Source organism: Crocuta crocuta, unplaced genomic scaffold (assembly GCF_008692635.1).
Source record: "Crocuta crocuta isolate KB4526 unplaced genomic scaffold, BGI_CrCroc_1.0 scaffold20, whole genome shotgun sequence".
Lineage (NCBI taxonomy): Eukaryota > Metazoa > Chordata > Mammalia > Carnivora > Hyaenidae > Crocuta > Crocuta crocuta.
This window is the reverse complement of record NW_027527932.1, coordinates 1,573,537-1,592,793: the sequence shown is the minus strand read 5'-3', so window position 1 is coordinate 1,592,793 and position 19,257 is coordinate 1,573,537. Positions and strand designations below refer to the sequence as shown.

General features: G+C 37.7%; 1 protein-coding gene across 3 annotated transcripts in view; it reads left to right on the top strand.

The window, feature by feature from the left end:
• The window catches only part of DNAJC5B (DnaJ heat shock protein family (Hsp40) member C5 beta), an 87,702-nt gene that overhangs the window by 67,579 nt on the left and 866 nt on the right, over window positions 1-19,257 (top strand). For 2 of the 3 annotated variants that reach the window (XR_013332040.1, XR_013332041.1), the window contains one exon: window positions 11,115-11,264. Coding sequence is in view for 1 of the 3 variants with exons in the window: in XM_077751837.1 (XP_077607963.1) it covers window positions 11,115-11,209 (95 nt within the window). In the remaining 2 variants the exon portion in view is untranslated. Of the gene's footprint in view, window positions 1-11,114; window positions 11,313-19,257 lie in introns of those variants that run through there. The other variant, XM_077751837.1, reaches the window with a different exon arrangement.

Genomic DNA, 19,257 nt, shown 5'->3' with positions numbered 1-19,257 from the left:
GCCACCAGCTTCAAATTCTTAGCTTTAAAAAAATGTTTTTAAACATTTATTCATTTCTGAGAGAGACAAAGACAGAGAGAGAGACAGAGCATGAGCATGAGCATGAGCAGGGGGAGGGGAGAAGTGAGAGGGAGACATGATCTGAAGCAGGCTCCAGGCTCTGAGCCGTACAGAGCCCGACACAGGGCTTGAACCCATGAACTGTGAGATCATGACCTGAGGGCAGGTTGAATGCTTAACCAACTAAGCCACCCAGGTGCTTCACTTCAAATTCTTAGCTTTTGAATCAGGTATAACACATTTTTCATTTTACACTGGGTTTTGCTAATTATGTAGCCAGGTCTGATAAAACATTTCTCTGAATGGACTAAAATCCGTATTTCAAGCTTGATACTCACTGGCAAGGACCTGAACAAAATACCTGTGGAGCATAATACCCTACTTTTAGGGAAGACTGAAGCTAATTGAGATGATAAGGTGGGGTGAGGAGAAGTAGGTGGAACAAGGGTTTTATATAAATTATCAATTTAAATGCTATGCTACAGATTATCCTGTGCTTAGAGATTTGGTCAGTAATGAAGATTACAAATTTGAAAATTTATGTTTCATATTTATTAATTTTCAAAGAAGTATGGTTAGAAAATCTTATATTGTACTGAATGTAACTCTCAGAAATGCCAAGATAAAAAGTATAATAAAACTAATTGAGATTATCTTCTCTCCAGATTAAAAGTTATAGTTCCTTAATACTTTATTGCCTCCTTTTGCCTAATTAGACTAACAAAGAAGAAAGAAGCTAACTGGAGGAATATATTTCAGATTTGAATTCAGTGTCTAGACACCTCAAACTTCTCTTTTAAGGACACATTATAGAACACTGTAGATATTTTTTAATTTACGAAAATCCCAATTTAAAATATCAAACTCTTTTTTAGCCAACTGAATTCTTAAAAAACATTAGAGATGTTTTTCACCTGGCTTGAGACGGTTTAATATTCTAGTTTTAGATCTAAAGCCTACAATTTTTCTTGGATATTTTTTATTATGTGCATATTACAAGCATACCTACTCCTTGACACTGGCTAATGCCTACGATACCTTTTGATGCTGTAAATGGTGCCAGTTCCTGTTTGAAAGTAGTGGTACAGGGTGGGATTTGGTAGGAGAGAGGAAAGATTAACTTTAGTTATTGTGTCTCTTTCAACTATGTGACAAGGTATAATCCAGCTTCTACTCTTAAGAAAGGGGGAAAGTCCAGTGGTATCTTCAATATTCACAGGAAGCTATAGAGTTTGTAAACTGATATCCATCTCTTACTTAAAATAAAAATATACTCCCATTGGGATCCTAGGAACACAGGGAAATTCTATTATTCTTATGAATCAATCAGGATCAAATAGAAGAGAGAAAGTATCTGAGGAGGGGAGTCCATCATCCCCTTTTGTTTTCATCTTGGAAAATTTGAAACCTGAAAGATAAAGGTAATAAATACCAGGTGATTTCCCTTCCTTTCAAACGTTCCAAATTTGAAGTTCCACTTTGTGAATTTTTGAGTGGTATACTTAAAACAATCTCATTTAGACCCTATATACTCCTCTGTTAGCTGAAGACCACAATGAAATCAGAATACTACTGCTAGCCGAGAGAATTTTGTAGACCATCTTCAGATACCCTGTTTCCTGGGACTGTGTGTGTGTGTGTGTGTGTGTGTGTGTGAGAGAGAGAGAGAGAGAGAGAGAGAGAGAAACAACATGCAGAAGCAAGAGCATAAGTGAGAACCAGTTATCTCTAAACACCCTGGCAAAACAATCCGAGAATACAACAGCTAAATTCAGTGTTGGTTTTTTTCCCCCAAACTGAAGGCAATGGACTGAAAACTCCCAGTTAAACCCTAAATATTTTTTTGGTGCAATCACAATTTCCCTATTTTTGGAAGGAAAGGGAATAAGATACCTATGGAGATTTTATAGTGTTGACCTTGGATCTAAACATGTGCTATTCCATGATAGAAAAATCTATTGATTGTTTAACGGTTCTTGTTACTCACCTGGATAAAACCCAAATAAATTCACAGCCACTGAGCTGAAGAGGCCATATGGCTTGTAATTAGAGTCCTGCTCTTAGCCAAGATATTGAGACATTTATTACATTTGCTCTGTAGCAATCATCACACTTCGCTGCTCAGGAAAAGGGCACCAAGGAAGAGATTAAATTCACCTTCCCTCTTTCCACCAACCCCCACTCAATCTCCCTCCTGCCTCCTTTCCCCCAACCAAAAGGGACCCATTTCTAAAAATAATTCATGGAAAAAAATTCTTGCAACTAACTAATCCAAAGTCCTTTATACCTGTATATAATAAATACATCAAGGCCCTAGGCAAGGGAGTCAGCTCAGAGTGCTGCCCCAAAAGCCACTCAAAGAGGATCCAAAGTTTCTTCAATTTTTGGCTGCCAAGGTTCGGTGAACAAATTTACTAGACAGGTTTATTAAGATAGTTTTCCCACAGCAAACATTTATTGAGCACTTAATATTTGTTAGACATTGTGGAAGCAGTTAGAAAAAGAAAATACATGGACCCTGCTATCTTGGACTTTACGACCTAGCAGAGGAGATGGGGAGACAAATGTCAAATAATGACACAACCCTCGCTAATTTACAAGTACAAGCACACCAAAGAAGAGGCTCAGGGGCTGTGACGATAAAGACTAAGAGGACTGGCTTGAGAGACAAGGTAACAAGGAACGGAAGAGCATACATGGCAATCTATTATCCCTGCAAAGCAAACCAAAGGATTCAGGGAAGGACAGCTTCTCTGAGGAAGTGACATTTAAAGCTGAAGACGTAAAGGAGGAGAAGTTGAGGTCTAGGAGATTGTGGGGATGGAGAACCCTAGAAGGAATGAATCTTGATACCAACAAAGTGTTGGCACAGTATCTACCTACAACCTGTAGATAAGATGGCAAATAATGTTCTCCATGCCAGACAAAGCAGTGAAAGTCATACTGGGCTGTTCTATTGAACAATTTTATCAAGGAATTGAGTGAAGCAGAAGTTGTACAGAGATCACAGTTGCAAATGACCCCCAAATGGGATATGTTCAAACGAGCGCTCATAACATCAAAGTAAAATGTGATGGAGGGAAAGCAGCTGGAATCCTGGACATTTTGCTAGAGAAAGGCAAGAGCAGTAAGATTTAACCAGATAAAGGGGAAAGGAGTTCAGAGAAACTCAGGAGGTTCTGAGGAGGAAATGACAAAAATGTAGAGGAGAGGTGAAACTTTATTCAGCCATAAAAAGGAATGAAATACTGACACATGCTACAATGTTGATGAATCTGTAAATATTATGCTACGTGAAAGAAACCAGACACCAAAGGACAAATACTGCATGATGCCATTTATATTAAATAGCCAGAACAGACAAGTCCACTGAGGCAGAAAGTAGACTGACGGTGGCCCAGGGCCTCAGGACGGGAGAAACAGGAAGCAACTGCCTAATAGGTACTGGGTTTCCTTTGGGGGGGATGTCATGTAACTAAAGAGAAGTGGTGAATTATACCAAATTGTTCACTTTCAAATGATTGATTTTATGTGAGTCTTATCTCAATTAAAAAATACACAGGTGTGCCTGGGTGGCTCAGTCAGTTAAGTGCCCAACTCTTGGTTTCGGCTCGGGTCATGATCTCTTGGTTCCTGAGTTCGAGTCCCATATCAGGCTCTCTGCTAACAGTATGAAGACCGCCTAGGATTCTCTCTCTCTCTCCACTTCTCTCTCAAAATAAATAAACTTAAAAAAAATACATAGTGGAGAGGGGTAGAACAAGATTTGATTAGAAAAAGAAATTACCCTTCATTCAGAAAAGGAGAAGGTTCTTTGTTCTCTGCAAATTCACACATGGCAGGGAATGGGGGATACCACAGGCCTAACCAACTTGCAAAGTAAGGGGAAATGAGAAAGTGGATTATTAGCCTTTAATGCCAGCTACTTGGAGAGCAGATACTATTAGTGGCTATAGCCAAGAGCTTTGGAGTCAGACAAATCCATTTCAAGCTCTAACTACAGGTTACTGGCTGAGGTGTTGGTGGTAATTTACTTAATTCCTTAATCTATTATTGTTTTTATTGAATATTAAATACATACAAATATTATGACTTGACTTTATACCTTTTATAAAAAGAATATTGCCATTACCTTTTCAGTTCCTTGTTGACTTTTCCCTCTGCTATCTTAAATCATTTGTAATCATTTTTCCCTTCAATTTTATTGAGATATTTGACATACAGCACTGTTTCAAGTATACAGCATAATGACTTGACTTATATATATTTATGAAATGATTACCACAATATGTTTATCATCCCGTTTGGATACAATAAAAAGGGGACGAGGGGGAAATATTTTCCCTGTGATGAGAGCTTTTAGGAATTATTCTATTAGCAACCTTCAAATATACCATATAGCAGTGTTAGCTATAATCATCATGTTGTATATGACATGCCCAGATATTATTTATCTTATAACTGCAAGTTTGTACCTTTTAACTACCCTCACCTCTAGTAAACACAAATCCACTCTCTTTTTCTGTAAGTTATTTTTTTAATCCAAACATAAGTGAGATCATACAGTATTTGTCTTTATCGGGCTTACTTTACATAGTTTAATGTACTCAAATTCTATCCATGTTGTTACAAATGGCAAGATTTCTTTCTTTTTTATGGCAGAATAATATTCCGTCACACACACACACACACACACACACACACACACACACACACTTTCTTTATCCATTCAAACATCAGTGGACACTTAGGTTGGCTCCATCCATGTCCTGGCTATTATAATGTAATAATTTCCTTAATATTCATTTTAGTATTATAAACACATAAATTTACATTCCTCATCAGCATATTGCTTGGTTTTGCATATTTCTGAACTTTAAGTGAATGGGCTTATAGTCAACAATTATCCTCTAGCTTGCTTTTTTCACTCAACATCGTATTTCTAAGATCCATTCACATTGTGACTGGCTTTTCACTGTTGTATAGTATTCTTCTGTGAGAAGATCCCATAAATTTATTATTTACCCATTCTACTGCTAGCAGATATTTGGGTAGTTTCCACATTCTTGCCATTACAAGCAATGCTTCTATGACTGTTCTTATACATGTCTTCTGGTGCATAAGTGCTAGCAGCAAATACCTTAGTCAAAGTGTTTGTACCTCTATGCTTTATTAGATAATGCCAAGTTGTTCTCCAAAATCATGACACTAATTTCCATTCCTAGTAACAGTTAACGAGAGTTCCCGTTGCTCCACATCCTTGTCAACGTTTGATATCAGCAGGCTAACTGTGTGCCAGTCTGGTGGGTGGGAAACGGAGTACCATTGTGGTTGTACTTTCTATCTCATCTTTTCATATGCTTGTTGTTCATTTGAGTTTGTCCGTCTATGAACTGCCTATTCGAATCTTTTGCAGGTTTTCATTATATCATGTACTTTTTGTAACTGATTTTTTATATTTGAGTATTAACTTTTTATTATGTTTGTTTAAAATTTATTTTCTCAGTTTATGTCTTGGTATTTTTCACTCTATGGTATCTTGTGACACACCAAAGTTCTCAGTTTCAACGTAATAAAATGTCAACCGTTGCCTTTGTCTTTGGTGATTTTTGTATTATAAGAAATCTTTCCCTATCCCAAGGATATAAAGGGATTCTTCTATATGGTCCTCTCAAAGCTTATAGTTTTGCTCTTCACACTTGCATGTTTAATCATCTGCACTGATTTTTATGTGTCATCTGATGTATGGTTCTAGTTTCAAGTTTTCCATATAGAAAAAAAATTGTCACAGCACAGCGATTTCTAGTCTTGGTTTTAGAATACACTAAGTTTCAACAGATATATGGAGGAGTTTCTTTCTGGTCTTTCTGTCCTGGTTCACTGCTTCTTTTGTCTATCTGTATGCAACACCAGGCCCATTTATAAAATTCCTCATACTGTTTAGGCAAGTCTTTCTGCTCCGTTTTTCAGGGGAGTCTTACATATCCTTGGCCTTTTGCTTTTCCATATAAATTTTAGAATCAGCTTTGTCAAGTTTTTAAACAAAAGGTATTTAAATAAAATCTTTGGAATCTTGTTTAGAATTGCAATGACTGTAGATCAATTACATAGTACTGACATTTTTAAAAATGTATCTTCTAACATGTGACATGGTATATCCTTTCATTTATTTAGGTCTTCTTTATTGGCTTTTGCTAAAGATATCTTATACACCTTTGGTTACATTTATTCCTGAATACTTTATCCATTTATATAATTACAAATAAATAATATTAGTTTTCTATTTTGTTTTGGTATACAGAAATGTGTTTTTAAACATTGATTTTGAATTAAAGAAACTCGCTAAGCTCTCTATTTCCAAATATTTACCTGTAAATTCGTCAGGGTTTCTACATTGCTTATGTCATGTGTGAACAGTGATAGTTTTGGTTCTTCCTTCCCATCTAATTTTTTTGCCTCTGTCTTGCCTTTCAGTTTTTGCTGAAACTACTGGTAAAATGTTGACAAGAAGATGCTTTCAAGATTACATCCTAACTATGAGGCTTGCTGTAGGTTTTTGATCAAGAAAACTGTCTCTGTTCCTACTTGTTAGAACTTGGTCACGAGTGCGAAATTTTATCAAATATTTTTTCCTTCATCATTTGAGATGGTCATGATTTTTCTCCCTTAATCTGTTAATGTGAAGAACTACAGAAGTTATCTTTCCAATGTTAATCCTGCATTCTTGAGATAAACCCAATACAGTCATGATGAATTAACTATTTTGTTTTTTGACAAAATGGGTTTGCTAATGTTTTGTTTTAGATGTTTGTATCTGTTAATGAGTGAGCTTGGTCTACAATTTTCCTTTCTCAAACTTTCCTTATAGGGTTCTATATCAAGATTATGCCTCATGAAATAATTAGAAACTATTCTTTCTTTTTAAACTTCTCTTAAAGAGTTTGTGTGTTATTAGATTTATTTCTTTCTATAGGATTTTGTAGGACCTTCTGGGCTAATGTGTGACTGTACAAATTTCAAATTACTGATTCAATGTTTTTAATGTTTATAGGCCATCTAGATTTGCTTAATTAAAAAAATCAGTACTTCAAAATTTCCTCTTATTATCTTTCATGCATCTATAGTACCTGTATTAATGTCCCATTTTTCATCTTATATTGGTTATGTCTGATTTTAATTTTTTAGCCATTCTATCAGATATTTGAAAATTTAATTGGTCTTCTCAAATAAGTAACTTTTGGTTTTGATTCTCTCGTATATTTGTTTCTATTTAATTAATTTCTATTCTTTATTGTTTCTCTTAATTTATTGTTAATTTTATAACTTCTTAATTTTTGTACTTCTTAATTTTCAGCCTTTATTCTTTTATGATATTAAGCATTTAAGGCTATAAATTTTCCTATAAACAACACTTCAGCATCACACACGCATGTTCGTATGTTGTTCTTATAATCTGAGTTCTAAATACTTTCTCACTTCCATTATAATTTTTTCTTTGATCTTTAAGTTAGGCTTATATATGTTTTAACTTGTAGACCTGTGGGGTTTTTTCAGGTTCTTTATTGTTGTTTGTGTCTAACTTGCCTGCATTGTCATCAGAAATTGTGGAGAGTATGATACAATAATAGTTCAAAATGTCTTGAGACTTGCTTGCTCTGTATCCTAGAACTTAATTTTTATGAATGTCCCATGTGGCTTCAAAACAATGTATTCTGCATTTGTTAGGTTCACTCTTCCACATAGGACTATTAAATAAACCCAACTTATTGTATGTACTAGTTTGCTAGGGCTGCTGTTAACACAGAACCACAGACAAGGTGGCTTGAACAGAAATATATCCACTCACAAGTCTGGAGGTTAGAAGCAAAAGATTAAGGTGTCATTAAGATTGACTCCCTCTGAGGCCTCTCTTTATGGCAGGTAAATGGCCATTTTCTCCTATGTCTCCACATGGTCTTCCCTCTGTGTATCTATGTCCTAATATCCTCTTCTTATAATGACACCAGTTATACTGCCTGAAAGCCCACCCTGAATCTCATTTAACTTTATTACCTCTTTAAGGACTCTCCCTCCAAATATGATTCATATTCGAGGTACTAGGGGTTAGAACTTTAACATATGAGCCAGGGGGTAGGGGGGAAAGAGGTATGTGTGACACAGTTTAGTCCACAACATTGTACTTTTCAAATTCTTTATATCTTTAAAGATTTTTTTGTTTGCTTCATCAGTCAGTTACTGAAGGAAGCATTCAAATCTTCCACCATGATGATGGATTCTTTCTATAAAGTCTGTCAGTTTTGCTTCATATATTTTGAGGCTATTTTATTAGTTTAGAATTTTTATAGCTTTTGGTGAATTGAATATTATATTGTTATGTAGTTGCTCTTTAGCTGTATCAACGCTTTTTGTCTTGTATTTTGTCTGTTAAAATATAGTTACATTAGCTTTCTCTTATTAACTAATTAATTAATTAACTTACTTACTTACTTAGAGTGTACACCTGAGCCAGGGAGGGGCAGAGGGAGAGAGAGGGTCTCAAACCGGTTCCACAGCCAGCACAGAGCCCAATTCGGGGCTCCATCTCATGTCTGTGAGATCATGGCCTGACCAGAATCAAGAGTCAGGTGCTTAACCAACTGAGCCACCCAGGAGCCCCACATTAGCTTTCTTTTTACTAGTGTTTGTGTGGGAAAGATGTTTACATCTTCTCACTCTCAACTTTTTTCATCCCTATGTTCTTTGATGTGTATTTTATAAACAATGTGGGAGGGGTGGAATTTATTCAATTTGAGAACATTTTTCTTTTAAATAGAGTATTACGTCCATTTGTATTTATTATAATTAATGATATATTTTGATTTTTTCTACTGACTTACTCTTTTGTGAGAGATAGTATAGCACTGTTTTTAAGAGAACAGACTCTAAGAAATGCTGCCTAGGTTTGATTACCAGCTCTATTACTCACTACCTGAGTAACTTGGACTACTCATAATTAATTATATTTAATTATCATTTTAAATTGACATTTTTTCTGTTTCTCTTTTTTCTTTCTGTTGTAATGATAGATTTTTTGTCATAGTTCATTTCTCTTCCTCCTCTGGTTTAGAAATTATATTCTCTTCTCTGTTCTTTTAGGGTTATCCTAAACGTTTACCAAGTATATTTAAGTTATCACAGTTTAAAGTTAATTCTTATCTTTACCCCCTCCTGAATAATACAAGAACTCTTGTTTTATACATTCCATTCTGATTTATACACCATTGTTGTATTCTAGTTTGATCTTAACTTTAAGCCTCATAAATTATTATTGCTGCATATAGTCGATAATCATTTAGTTTTATTCATGTATCTACCATTTTCTTTACTAATCTCTCCTTTTTGCAGCACAAATTTTCCATCTAGTAACACTTTCTTTGTGCCTGAATCACATCTTTTAAATTGAGTCTGTTGGTGGCACAATTTCCATTTTTCTTGTCTGAAAATGCCTTTAAATCAAGGTTTTTAAAAAAGTAACAATAACGCAGTTTGTAAACAAATCTAGGTTGATAGATACCCTCTTTTAGCATATTAAAAGCATAATTCCATAGTTTTCTGGCTTCCACATGTGCTATTCAGAGATAAGGTTGCTGTTGAAATCATTGTCTTTGTTGTTCTTTCATGACACTAAGATGTCTTTCTCTTTAATTTATCTTGGCTGGTTCTTGAATCTGGGGATTGGGGTCTTTCTAGAGAACTCTTAGTCATTAAATCTTCAAATATTGCCTCTAATCTTTTCTTTATGAAAGTCTTATCAGATATGTTAGACTTCATCACTCTATTCCTCATTTCTTTTAACCTCTTTCATATTTTATTTCTTTGTTTCTCTGTTACAGTCTGGTTAGCCTCCTCAGATCTGTCTTCCACTTCATTAATTCTCTCTTTAGCTGTTAAACCCACTCATCAGGTTTTTAAATTTCAGATGTTTTAATCTCAGGTTCTTTTTTAATGGCTTCAAAATCCACTTAGTCATTTAAAAAATACATGTAACTTTTTTATTCTGTGTCTTAAAAGTGTAGGACTTGAAGTCTTTCTGGGTCTGATTTGGCCTTCTGTTGTTTCTGCTAGCTCTCACTGAGTGTGCATTGTTTCTGTGTGTAATCTTTCGATCCTTCCTTCTCAATCTTTCTGTCTCTCTCTCTGTTTTTTACTATGAGTTATGTTTCTTGCAATTTTTTAGTTATTTTTTGAGGGTTTTTCTCTATTTCTCTATATCTCCCCCCACTCTTCATTGTTACCTTGAGTTCATGTTTGTAAGCAATATTTTAATGAGTCTTTGAGGCCTGGGTTGAAGGCGGGGCCATTCTTTTCTGCTAGNGCTAAGCCACCCAGGCGCCCCAACCATTTTAAACTGAACTATCAGCTTGAGGTTTCCTGGAACACATAGATATTTAAATTTGATCTGCTAATATGTATGCTCATTGGCTTACCATTAAGTATTTGTAGGGGAGCTCTTTCCTCTGTCACCTCAGCACCAAAACTCAAGCCTAACAAATTTCTTTATAGATTCAGGGGTATGGTGATTTAGAGAGTGATAAGCATTTTGGTATTAGCATTATGTGGGGAGCTTCCTATAGACTTTCAGCTAAGCAAGCTCTAGGTTTTGACCTCTCTACCAATCAGGACCATATATGTAATTGTACACTGAGCAACTTTAGAGGGCATTTTTCATGCAGATATACACTAGAGTCTATATGACATATGTGGTAGACCTGTCCTCATCCCTACAAGACGGCAAGAACTAAAGCTCAAGTTCACCAGGTTCGACAATTGCTTCAGGGTGAAAGCTGGGTTCAGGGCTTTTGTTTTCTAATTCTATAACTGATAGAACTTAAATGAAGAGTAAAGATAGTGCCTCTTCCCTTTTGAAGCCCTTTAAAGTGTAGTCATCTTCAATATCTTATGAATTGAATTGGTTTGCCAATCATCATTTCAACAAAAATATCTACCGCTTGCCCCATTAAAGGAAATGTAACATAATAAGAGGGTGTTTATTGCTTTGCTTTGTTTATTTTTAGATGTGGACTTTCCAGTTGTTCTCCAGCCTACAAATGCAAATGAGAAAACACAGCTAATCAGAGAAGGACCTCGAAGCTATTGCACAGACTCTTAATATTGCGACCACGGAGGGTCCACAATACCTCTCCTTGGTTCAGTCATGTCTCCAGGTGATCACGGGAGGGCATGGGAAGGGGCATGAAATGCCGTGAACTTTTCCACATTTGTATTTTATTCTTAGGTTAGGGAAAGATGATTGCTACATAGTTTTCTCAGTATGCAGTCTCACTCTTTGAGTTGAATTCCTAATGAAACACACAGCATTTTGATGAATAAAAGCCTGAAGGGTTATTTTATGCTCCTTGCCTGAGGTAGGAAGACAGTGGCACCGGACAGGCTTCATCAGCCTGCCCTTTATGTGACCCAAAGCTAATTCCTCACTGTAGCATTCCAAACAGAAGCCACTTTTCATCTATTTAACTGAACTGCGATATTCCTATCTGCCACAAATACCAGCAAAACATATGAGAATTGTGCATATGTGGAGACTTTTCCCTGTCAATATTCAAAACGGCAAGAGAAATATTCAAGAGGCAGGAAGAAATTATTAGGTAAAAAAGACAAATCACTTAATATTGAAGTATATCTTTGAAAGATTAAAAACTGTCATTTGCTGAAAATTGTTCAGTAATACCAGGGAGAAAGAGGTTTTGTGTGTACTTTTAGATTGGCACAAAAACAAAAACAAAACTTCAACCTGGTTAAATTTGTGATTTCTCTGGATCCTGAAAAATTCCCAAACCAGCCCTGAAAAATGTATTGACCATTTTTTTTTAAGTAAAAATAATTTTTGTACAACTGACTAGACTAGACAAAGCGAGAAAAAGAAACATATAGGATAAAAGGTAGAATTCTGAATTCTACAGCCTAACTTTAGACTTAAAGGCATATCATTTACCCTGTTTTCGGTGGGATTAATTACATCGATCAGAAAATGCTCAGCTCTGGGGCGCCTGGGTGGCTTAGTCGGTTTAGTGTCCGGCTTTCACTTTGGTCATGATCTCGCGGTTCGTGGGTTCGAGCCCCGCATCGGGCTCTGTGCTGACTGCCAGCTCGGAGCCTGGAGCCTGTTTCAGTCTGTGACTCCCTCTCTCTCTGACCCTCCCCTGCTCACGCTGTCTCTCTCTCTCTCTCTCTCTCTCCTAGAGAAAAAAAAAAAAAAAAAATTAAAAAAAAAAGAAAATGCTCAGCTCTGGGCATGTTAAACAATTAAGGTCAAAGGTCATGTGTACATTTACTGTTTGATCTTTATATTCATTATGTGATCAAAACCATGTGCTAAAACCATGTTCTAAAATAGTACAGACAGTGTTGGTTTTTTCTTGGTTCTTTATATAATATTGCAGTTTTCAAGATCTTATTATGTTTTTATATAATACTGCATGAAATGCCATTTTTGTTTTTCTGTTTCTTATTCCCCCCACCACCAAACTACAGTCAAATGAGCCTAAATATACATTGAAAGTGAAATGTGAAAATTGGTGTTATAACTCTGACAGTTATGAAATCATTAAAACTCTGCTTTACCTCTTGAGTTACTGGATTTTTTTAAAAAACTGATATAATCAAGTAGGAAAAGCCCTGGTTTGAAAGTTAGGAAAACTGGTTCTAATCTAAACTCTCACTACCTAGCCTTGTGACCAAGTGAGATGAGAATATGGTTAACTGCTCTATGACTCCATTTTTTTTCTTAAATAGTTTATTGTCAAGTTGCTTTACATATAACACCCAGTGCTCAACCCCACAAGTGCCCTCCCCCATGCCCATCCCCCCCTTCCCCTCTCTCCCACCCCATCAGTCTTCAGTTTGTTCTCAGCATTCAAGTGTCTCTCATGGTTTGCCTCCCTCTCTCCCCCACTATTTTTCCCCTTCTTCTCCCCCATGGTCCTCCGTTAGCTCCCTCCTAATCCACCTTTATGTGCAAACATATGATATTTGTCCTTCTCTGCCTGACTTATTTCGCTCAGCATAACACCCTCAAGGTCCATCCATGTTGCTACACAGGCCAGATTTCATTCTTTCTCATTGCCATGTAGTATTCCATGGTATAGATAAACCACATCTTCTTGATCCATTTGTCCGTTGATGGACACTTAGGCCCTTTCCATGCTTTGGCTATTGTTGAGAGTGCTGCTGTGAACACTGGGGTCCATGTGCTCCTATGAATCAGCACCCCTGTGTCCCTTGGGTAAATTCCTAGCAGTGCTATTGCTGGGTCAGGGGGGAGTTCTATTTTTCATTTTTTGAGGAACCTCCACACTGTTTTCCAGAGCAGCTGCACCAGCTTACATTCCCACCAACAGTGTACGAGGGTGCCCGTTTCTCCACATCCTCGCCAGCATCTAGAGTCTCCTGATTTGTTCATTTTAGCCACTCTGACCGGCGTGAGGTAGAATCTCAGTGTGGTTTTGATCTGCATTTCCCTGATCATGAGGGATGATCTATGACTCCATTTTCTTATCTGCTCTGACCACCTACCAAGTTGCCGTGAGACAGTTGAAATAGCTGAGGTGAAAGAACTCTACAGAGTCAAGTGATTGGCAAATATGAGGTGGTTTTACGTGAATCTGGATATGTTCGTATAATGTGACTTCTTACATAGATTAAGGAAGATACCCAGTACGAATGGCTCTCGTGACGAGCAAGTGCTTGGAACTCTGTAGTCAACAATCAAGTGCTATTTTCCACTTGATGGGAACATAAGATAAATAGCCCTGTCTGTGGATAATTTGAGCCACATTTCCTTCCTGAAGTCTTTTAAAGCAAAAAGGTCAGGCCTAGTTTTGAAGAGCAACCTGTAAATCACAAAGTCCCTTTCTTTCTCTCCCAGACTTCCTTTTTCTTTCTCACATGGAGTGTTTTACTTCTACCCCCAGCTTATCCAGAGAGCTGGTACACAAGTAGAAAGATGAGAACAGGACATGAATCAGAATCAGATGGTAGGATTAAATTCATCACGGGGTCCTTGTTAATTCCCCACAAAGCGTAATTACCGGTTACAATGATGAATGTGTATGAATGAGGAAATGAATCTACAGAATGCCCATTAGCTACATAAAGACAAGGATCAACTCTTCATTTGAGGAGAGGCCCTTTAGGCATCTTGTAGGGATCAACAGAAGCTGCCATCCAGAGTCACCTGCAGTTATTCTGAATCCATAAGCATCTCAGCAGAGAAGCACCAAGAGGAAACATGTTCACCGTGATCCTCATAAAGGGTCTAATGAACCAGCACTTGAGTGGCTTACTACATAGTCCTGGGCTTCAGGTGATCAGAGTAGGGCATTTCATATAAGGTTTCAAAGTTCATCTATTTATTTTTTTTCCTGTATTACATAAGAACATAATAAAAATATGTATATGCATTTTTCTTTACCAAAAAATGTATATTTTAATTCTTTGAGAACAAATTACATTCTATTTCTATGTTTTAAATGGTTTGTATGCTAAAACACACGTGATGTGGCCTAGCCTGCAGATACACCCACCCGTAACGCACTGCCTCATCTTTTGATCTACAGAGACGGTTCCAATTAGGGCTACATAGTCTGTGAGGTTAGCACAGTGATGACCCCTCCAAGATGTACTTTTCCTAATTCCCAGAATCAGTGAATATATACCTTTTGCGGTAAAAGGGACTTTGCAGATGTCGTTACTCATGATTCTCAGATGGGGAGATAATCCTGGATTATTAAGTGGGCACAATCTAATCACATGGCTCCTTAAAAATGGACAATCTTTCCTGGCTATGGGAGAGATGTGATGATAGAAGAATGGTCAGAGATCTGCTTTGAAGTTACGGGAAGAAAGGGGCCATAAACCAAGGTGTACAGGCAACCTCCAAAAGCTTGAAAATTTAAGGAAATGGATTCTCCTGTAGAGCCTCGAGAAAAGAAATGCAGCTCTGCCGCCACCTTGACTTTTGCTCGGTGACACCATGTCAAACTCCCAGCCTTCCCACTGCATGAGTTAACACTGAATCAGTGCTTCTCACTTGCTTCTTTACCATCCTTACTCCTTGTTCTAGATGTCTTTTTTTTTTTTTTCGTTCCCTCGTCCTGAATGTCTAACTTCATTTTCTCCTCGGTCTCTTCTCTTCCTTGGTTCTCAGTACTCCACCTTCTTCCCTGTTCTCCTCCCTTCTCCCACTCCTCCCTTTCTTCCATTTGACCCTCATTCGTCTCCTAATCTTTCTGCCGGCCACTACCAATGCCATGTCCAGGGTTCCTGGTCTTTTACATAAACTGAACTATTATAAGTCTACCGCCAAGCAGCAGAGGGGGAACAGAAAGCAAACAGTCTGGGTAACAATATTCATAAAGGAACATCTTTTCCCCCCTCTAAATTCAAGCACAAATGCTCATAATGCTGATAGGCCAAAGGGGAACAGAAGTATTTTTCCAACAATTCTTGAGTATATTGACAGACAGAAATAATTCATAGTGACTACATTCATTATTTGAATGTATGGCAAGGTAATTTATTGAGACATTGTGTTTTGTCCTTAGTGAAACTCAAAGGAATGAGGGCTCTCCTTCTGAGATTCGTCTTATAAAGGTCACTCCCTTGCTACTGTGACCTTGGAGGTTAAAACCAAAGATAGAGAGACACCTGGAAGACCACCACCCAGGCTTTTGTTCGGGTGCTTGGGCTATTAGAAGGGCTGTTAGAAAGATATGGGTTGAAATTTGAGGGAGAGAAGCAGCCCCATTGTGAGGGGCCTCTGGACTAAAGATGGGTTTGGGAGTTTGGAGGGGAGCTCCCAGAGCAGCCCAGACTTGTGTCTGTGTTAGAGTAAGCACTTAGTTAGATTCTAGCAGGATACCTGGAAGCCAGCAAAGAGGAAGTCATGGCCAGCTATCAGAGAAGTCAGAGGCCTGTCCAGGCAGCACTCCATAAAAAGCCAGATCAAACCAGACAGGCCCAAGATGGTGGGTGCCATGACAGGAAACGCCTGGCCAAATAAGGAAGAAAAGGCCAAAACCCAGCTTCCAAGAAATCCCTGCCCCTAGTAATGAATATTCCACCCCCTAGTAACTGTCAATAAAAGATAGAAACCCAAACCCCAGCATGAACAGCTCTCCTCCTCTCTGTCATCGGCTTTCACATCTGAAGAATATACTTTAGCTTTAATAAACTTTCCCACTTGTGTCGTGTTGTGTGGGATACATCTACTGTGTTGTGTCTGTCCTTGAATTCTTTCTCATGAGGAAACCAAGAACCTTCGGTGACACCTTTGGAACAGGATGGGTCAAGGCCCCAGGTCCCAGGGTGTCCCCAGTCCACTGGCCATATCCCCACAGGGACAGCCCCTCTGATGAGATAGCACTTGGAAGCCTGCGTGACAGACACATTTAAGTCATGGCTTCTTAGCCATAACAAAAGATTCCTGTACCCACACCTCGCCCCTCAAAGGAATCATGCAAGGTTGGACACAGAGACCCAGGAGCAACCAGGCTGGAGCAAGATGAGGGGCTAGAAGCTTACTTGGAGGAGGAAGACAGAAACCCTGAGGAAGTTGGGAAGACTCTTAAAAACCTGGCTGGGGTGAAATTTCTTGCTACTTTGTGCAGCTCTGAGTCAGAATTAAATTTAGAACATACAATGTATTTGGACGATGAAGAAACTTACCCAAGATCTTTTCTCAAATGTCATTTCTTCACAGGCTTTCCCAGACCATGCTGCCTAGAATTATAGCCCATCTCATGCTTCCTATTCTCTACCTTTTTTCCTTAGTGCCTTTCACTAACATACTTTTTAATCTTGATTTATTGTCTGTCTCCCACATTGTGAAGGCAAAGATTTTTGGCTATTTTTGTGTCCCCAGGGCTTAAAATAATGCCTGACACATGGTAGACGGCCAGGAAATATTTGTTAAATGAGAAAATGTTTAACCTGTAACATGGAATGGAGAAATTCCCACCTGCTAGAAATGCAAAAGCCGCTAGAATCTTTAGATTTTAGGAAGGTTTAGTATGTTAATTTTTGCATGTTGATATGAATAATTTGATTAATATAAAAATTAATGGTCACTTGGTACCCAATCAAGCCTCTGACTCAATTACAGAGTTATCTTAAAATATTTTAGCATCTTGCCCTCCCTCCCTCCTCACTGATATGAAGGCAAATCCATCCCCAGAGCACCAGTCCTTCTCCAACAAAGAAAAATCTTTGAGAAACACAAGTCCACCTCTCCAAAACCCCTCTTTTTCCAGCCTGCACCCCTCCTAAGCACCTACAAAACACTTGTCTGTATATTATTCCTGAGCTATTCTAGAGTACAAAGGGCCAGAAATTTTGATTAAGTTGTATATAACCAGTTTCTGTAAAACAAAGCCCTTTCCAAATGGCATATGGCTCAAATTAGCAGTGATTTTCTAGAATGGTATCTTAGAGTCAGAGTTTACATTTGTATTTTGCCCAGTACTAAAAATGAGGTAGGAAACTAAAACATATCAGTTGATTAATTGATCAATTGTTACAACGCATGTCATTTCTGAGAAAAGTCTTTTTCCGAAGACACCTAAACATGCTCGGTATTAAACAGGTGTGATACAACTTTCTGGAATTTTCATGCTGTTCCCGGGCTGTCCCCAAGAAGCAAAGCTAAATTCCCAGAATCAAATCAGCAGTAATAGGACAGCTGTTAACATATTCTGCTCACTGCTGGGGCTGCCGTCCCAGCTTTCTAAGCTGAAAAATCCTATTACTAGATCAACCTCTTCAGCTCCTGAGAGCTCCTCCTCCCCTCCCAGGCCAGGTACGTCCTTGTTCCCAGGCCCAAAAGAGGGGATCTTACCTTGTGAAGGTTTTTTCCTTCTGCGTAACCTGCTCTGGTACCCAAATATCTCCACTCCTGAAACATTGTCCAGATTCATCTCTTCTTAGAGATCTACAATGCACTTTCTTTTCTGGTGAACAATAATTGAGGAGAAAATTTTCAGTGCAAATTTTCACTTCGGGAATGAAATTCCAACATTTTCTTAAATATTTTTAGAATGGTCTATTTGGGCACTTTTCAGGCTTATTTATTGTAACTGCAGAAAGCAATATTTTAAAGCTAACCTAGGTTTAAAAGTAACAAATGAAAGCCATCAGGAACTGAAAAACTTAAGTCTATATCCTCATTAACTTATTAGCATAACAGTTTTATATAAAATGCCTTCATTTCAAAAGTTTCCTCATTGTATTTAGGATGGAATTTGTTTTTTAAACAATATATGTAGCATACTCAGAGAGTAAAAGTTTAGCTACCAAAACCTAAAAGATACAGGTTATTCTGAGTAAGAGGATAAAGTTTTCATAGAAAATAAAAGTGGTTCACTTGCCTATTTATTTTCTACTTTTCTATGTTCTCTCTTACTTCTTTTCTCAGCACATCCCATCCATCAAACTAAAGGATTTGAAAGGAGGTGGGAAGTGATGGCTTTTAAGATCACAGGAGCATTTGTATTTGAAAAGATTATTCATTCTTTCATGAATTAAAAGAATCTGTCAAATGAACAATAATAACCAACAGTCATAGTGTTTAGTACCTGAAGTTACCCTAAGAGCTTTTTATTAGTTTTATTAAGAGTTTTTTTATTAGTTTATTATTTTATATTTATATATTCACTTAATACACGATCAATGGGATGGGTACTATCAGCATTATCACTCCACCATTTCCAGACTAACAAACGAAGCCACAGGAAGTTTAAATAAACTTGGCCAAGATCACCCAGTTAGTAAGGAGTAGAATAGGCCGGTCCTCAAACCCATGGTTTTAGCAGCTGCACTATATTGCCTCTCCACGGGGCCCTTAGATTCCCAACTACATTTGTCCTTCCTGAAAATGATCTGTCTCCACCTCCCTGCCCGACTCCTTCCCAGAGTTCTCATTTTCAAACGAATCCTCGCTCCTGTCACTCTGTTTACTATGTAACTTTCTCTTTAACTGCCCTTTGTAGCAATCATCCTCACGTAATTCCCAGGGCCTTCTTCAAAAGAAAATCCCCAAAGACTCAAAATCCTCAAATTCTACAAGAGCAAATTCCCAAACACTTCCCCTGTTGCCGCTTCCTCTCCCTCCTCCTCTCCTTCTCCCCCTCCTCTTCCTCTCCA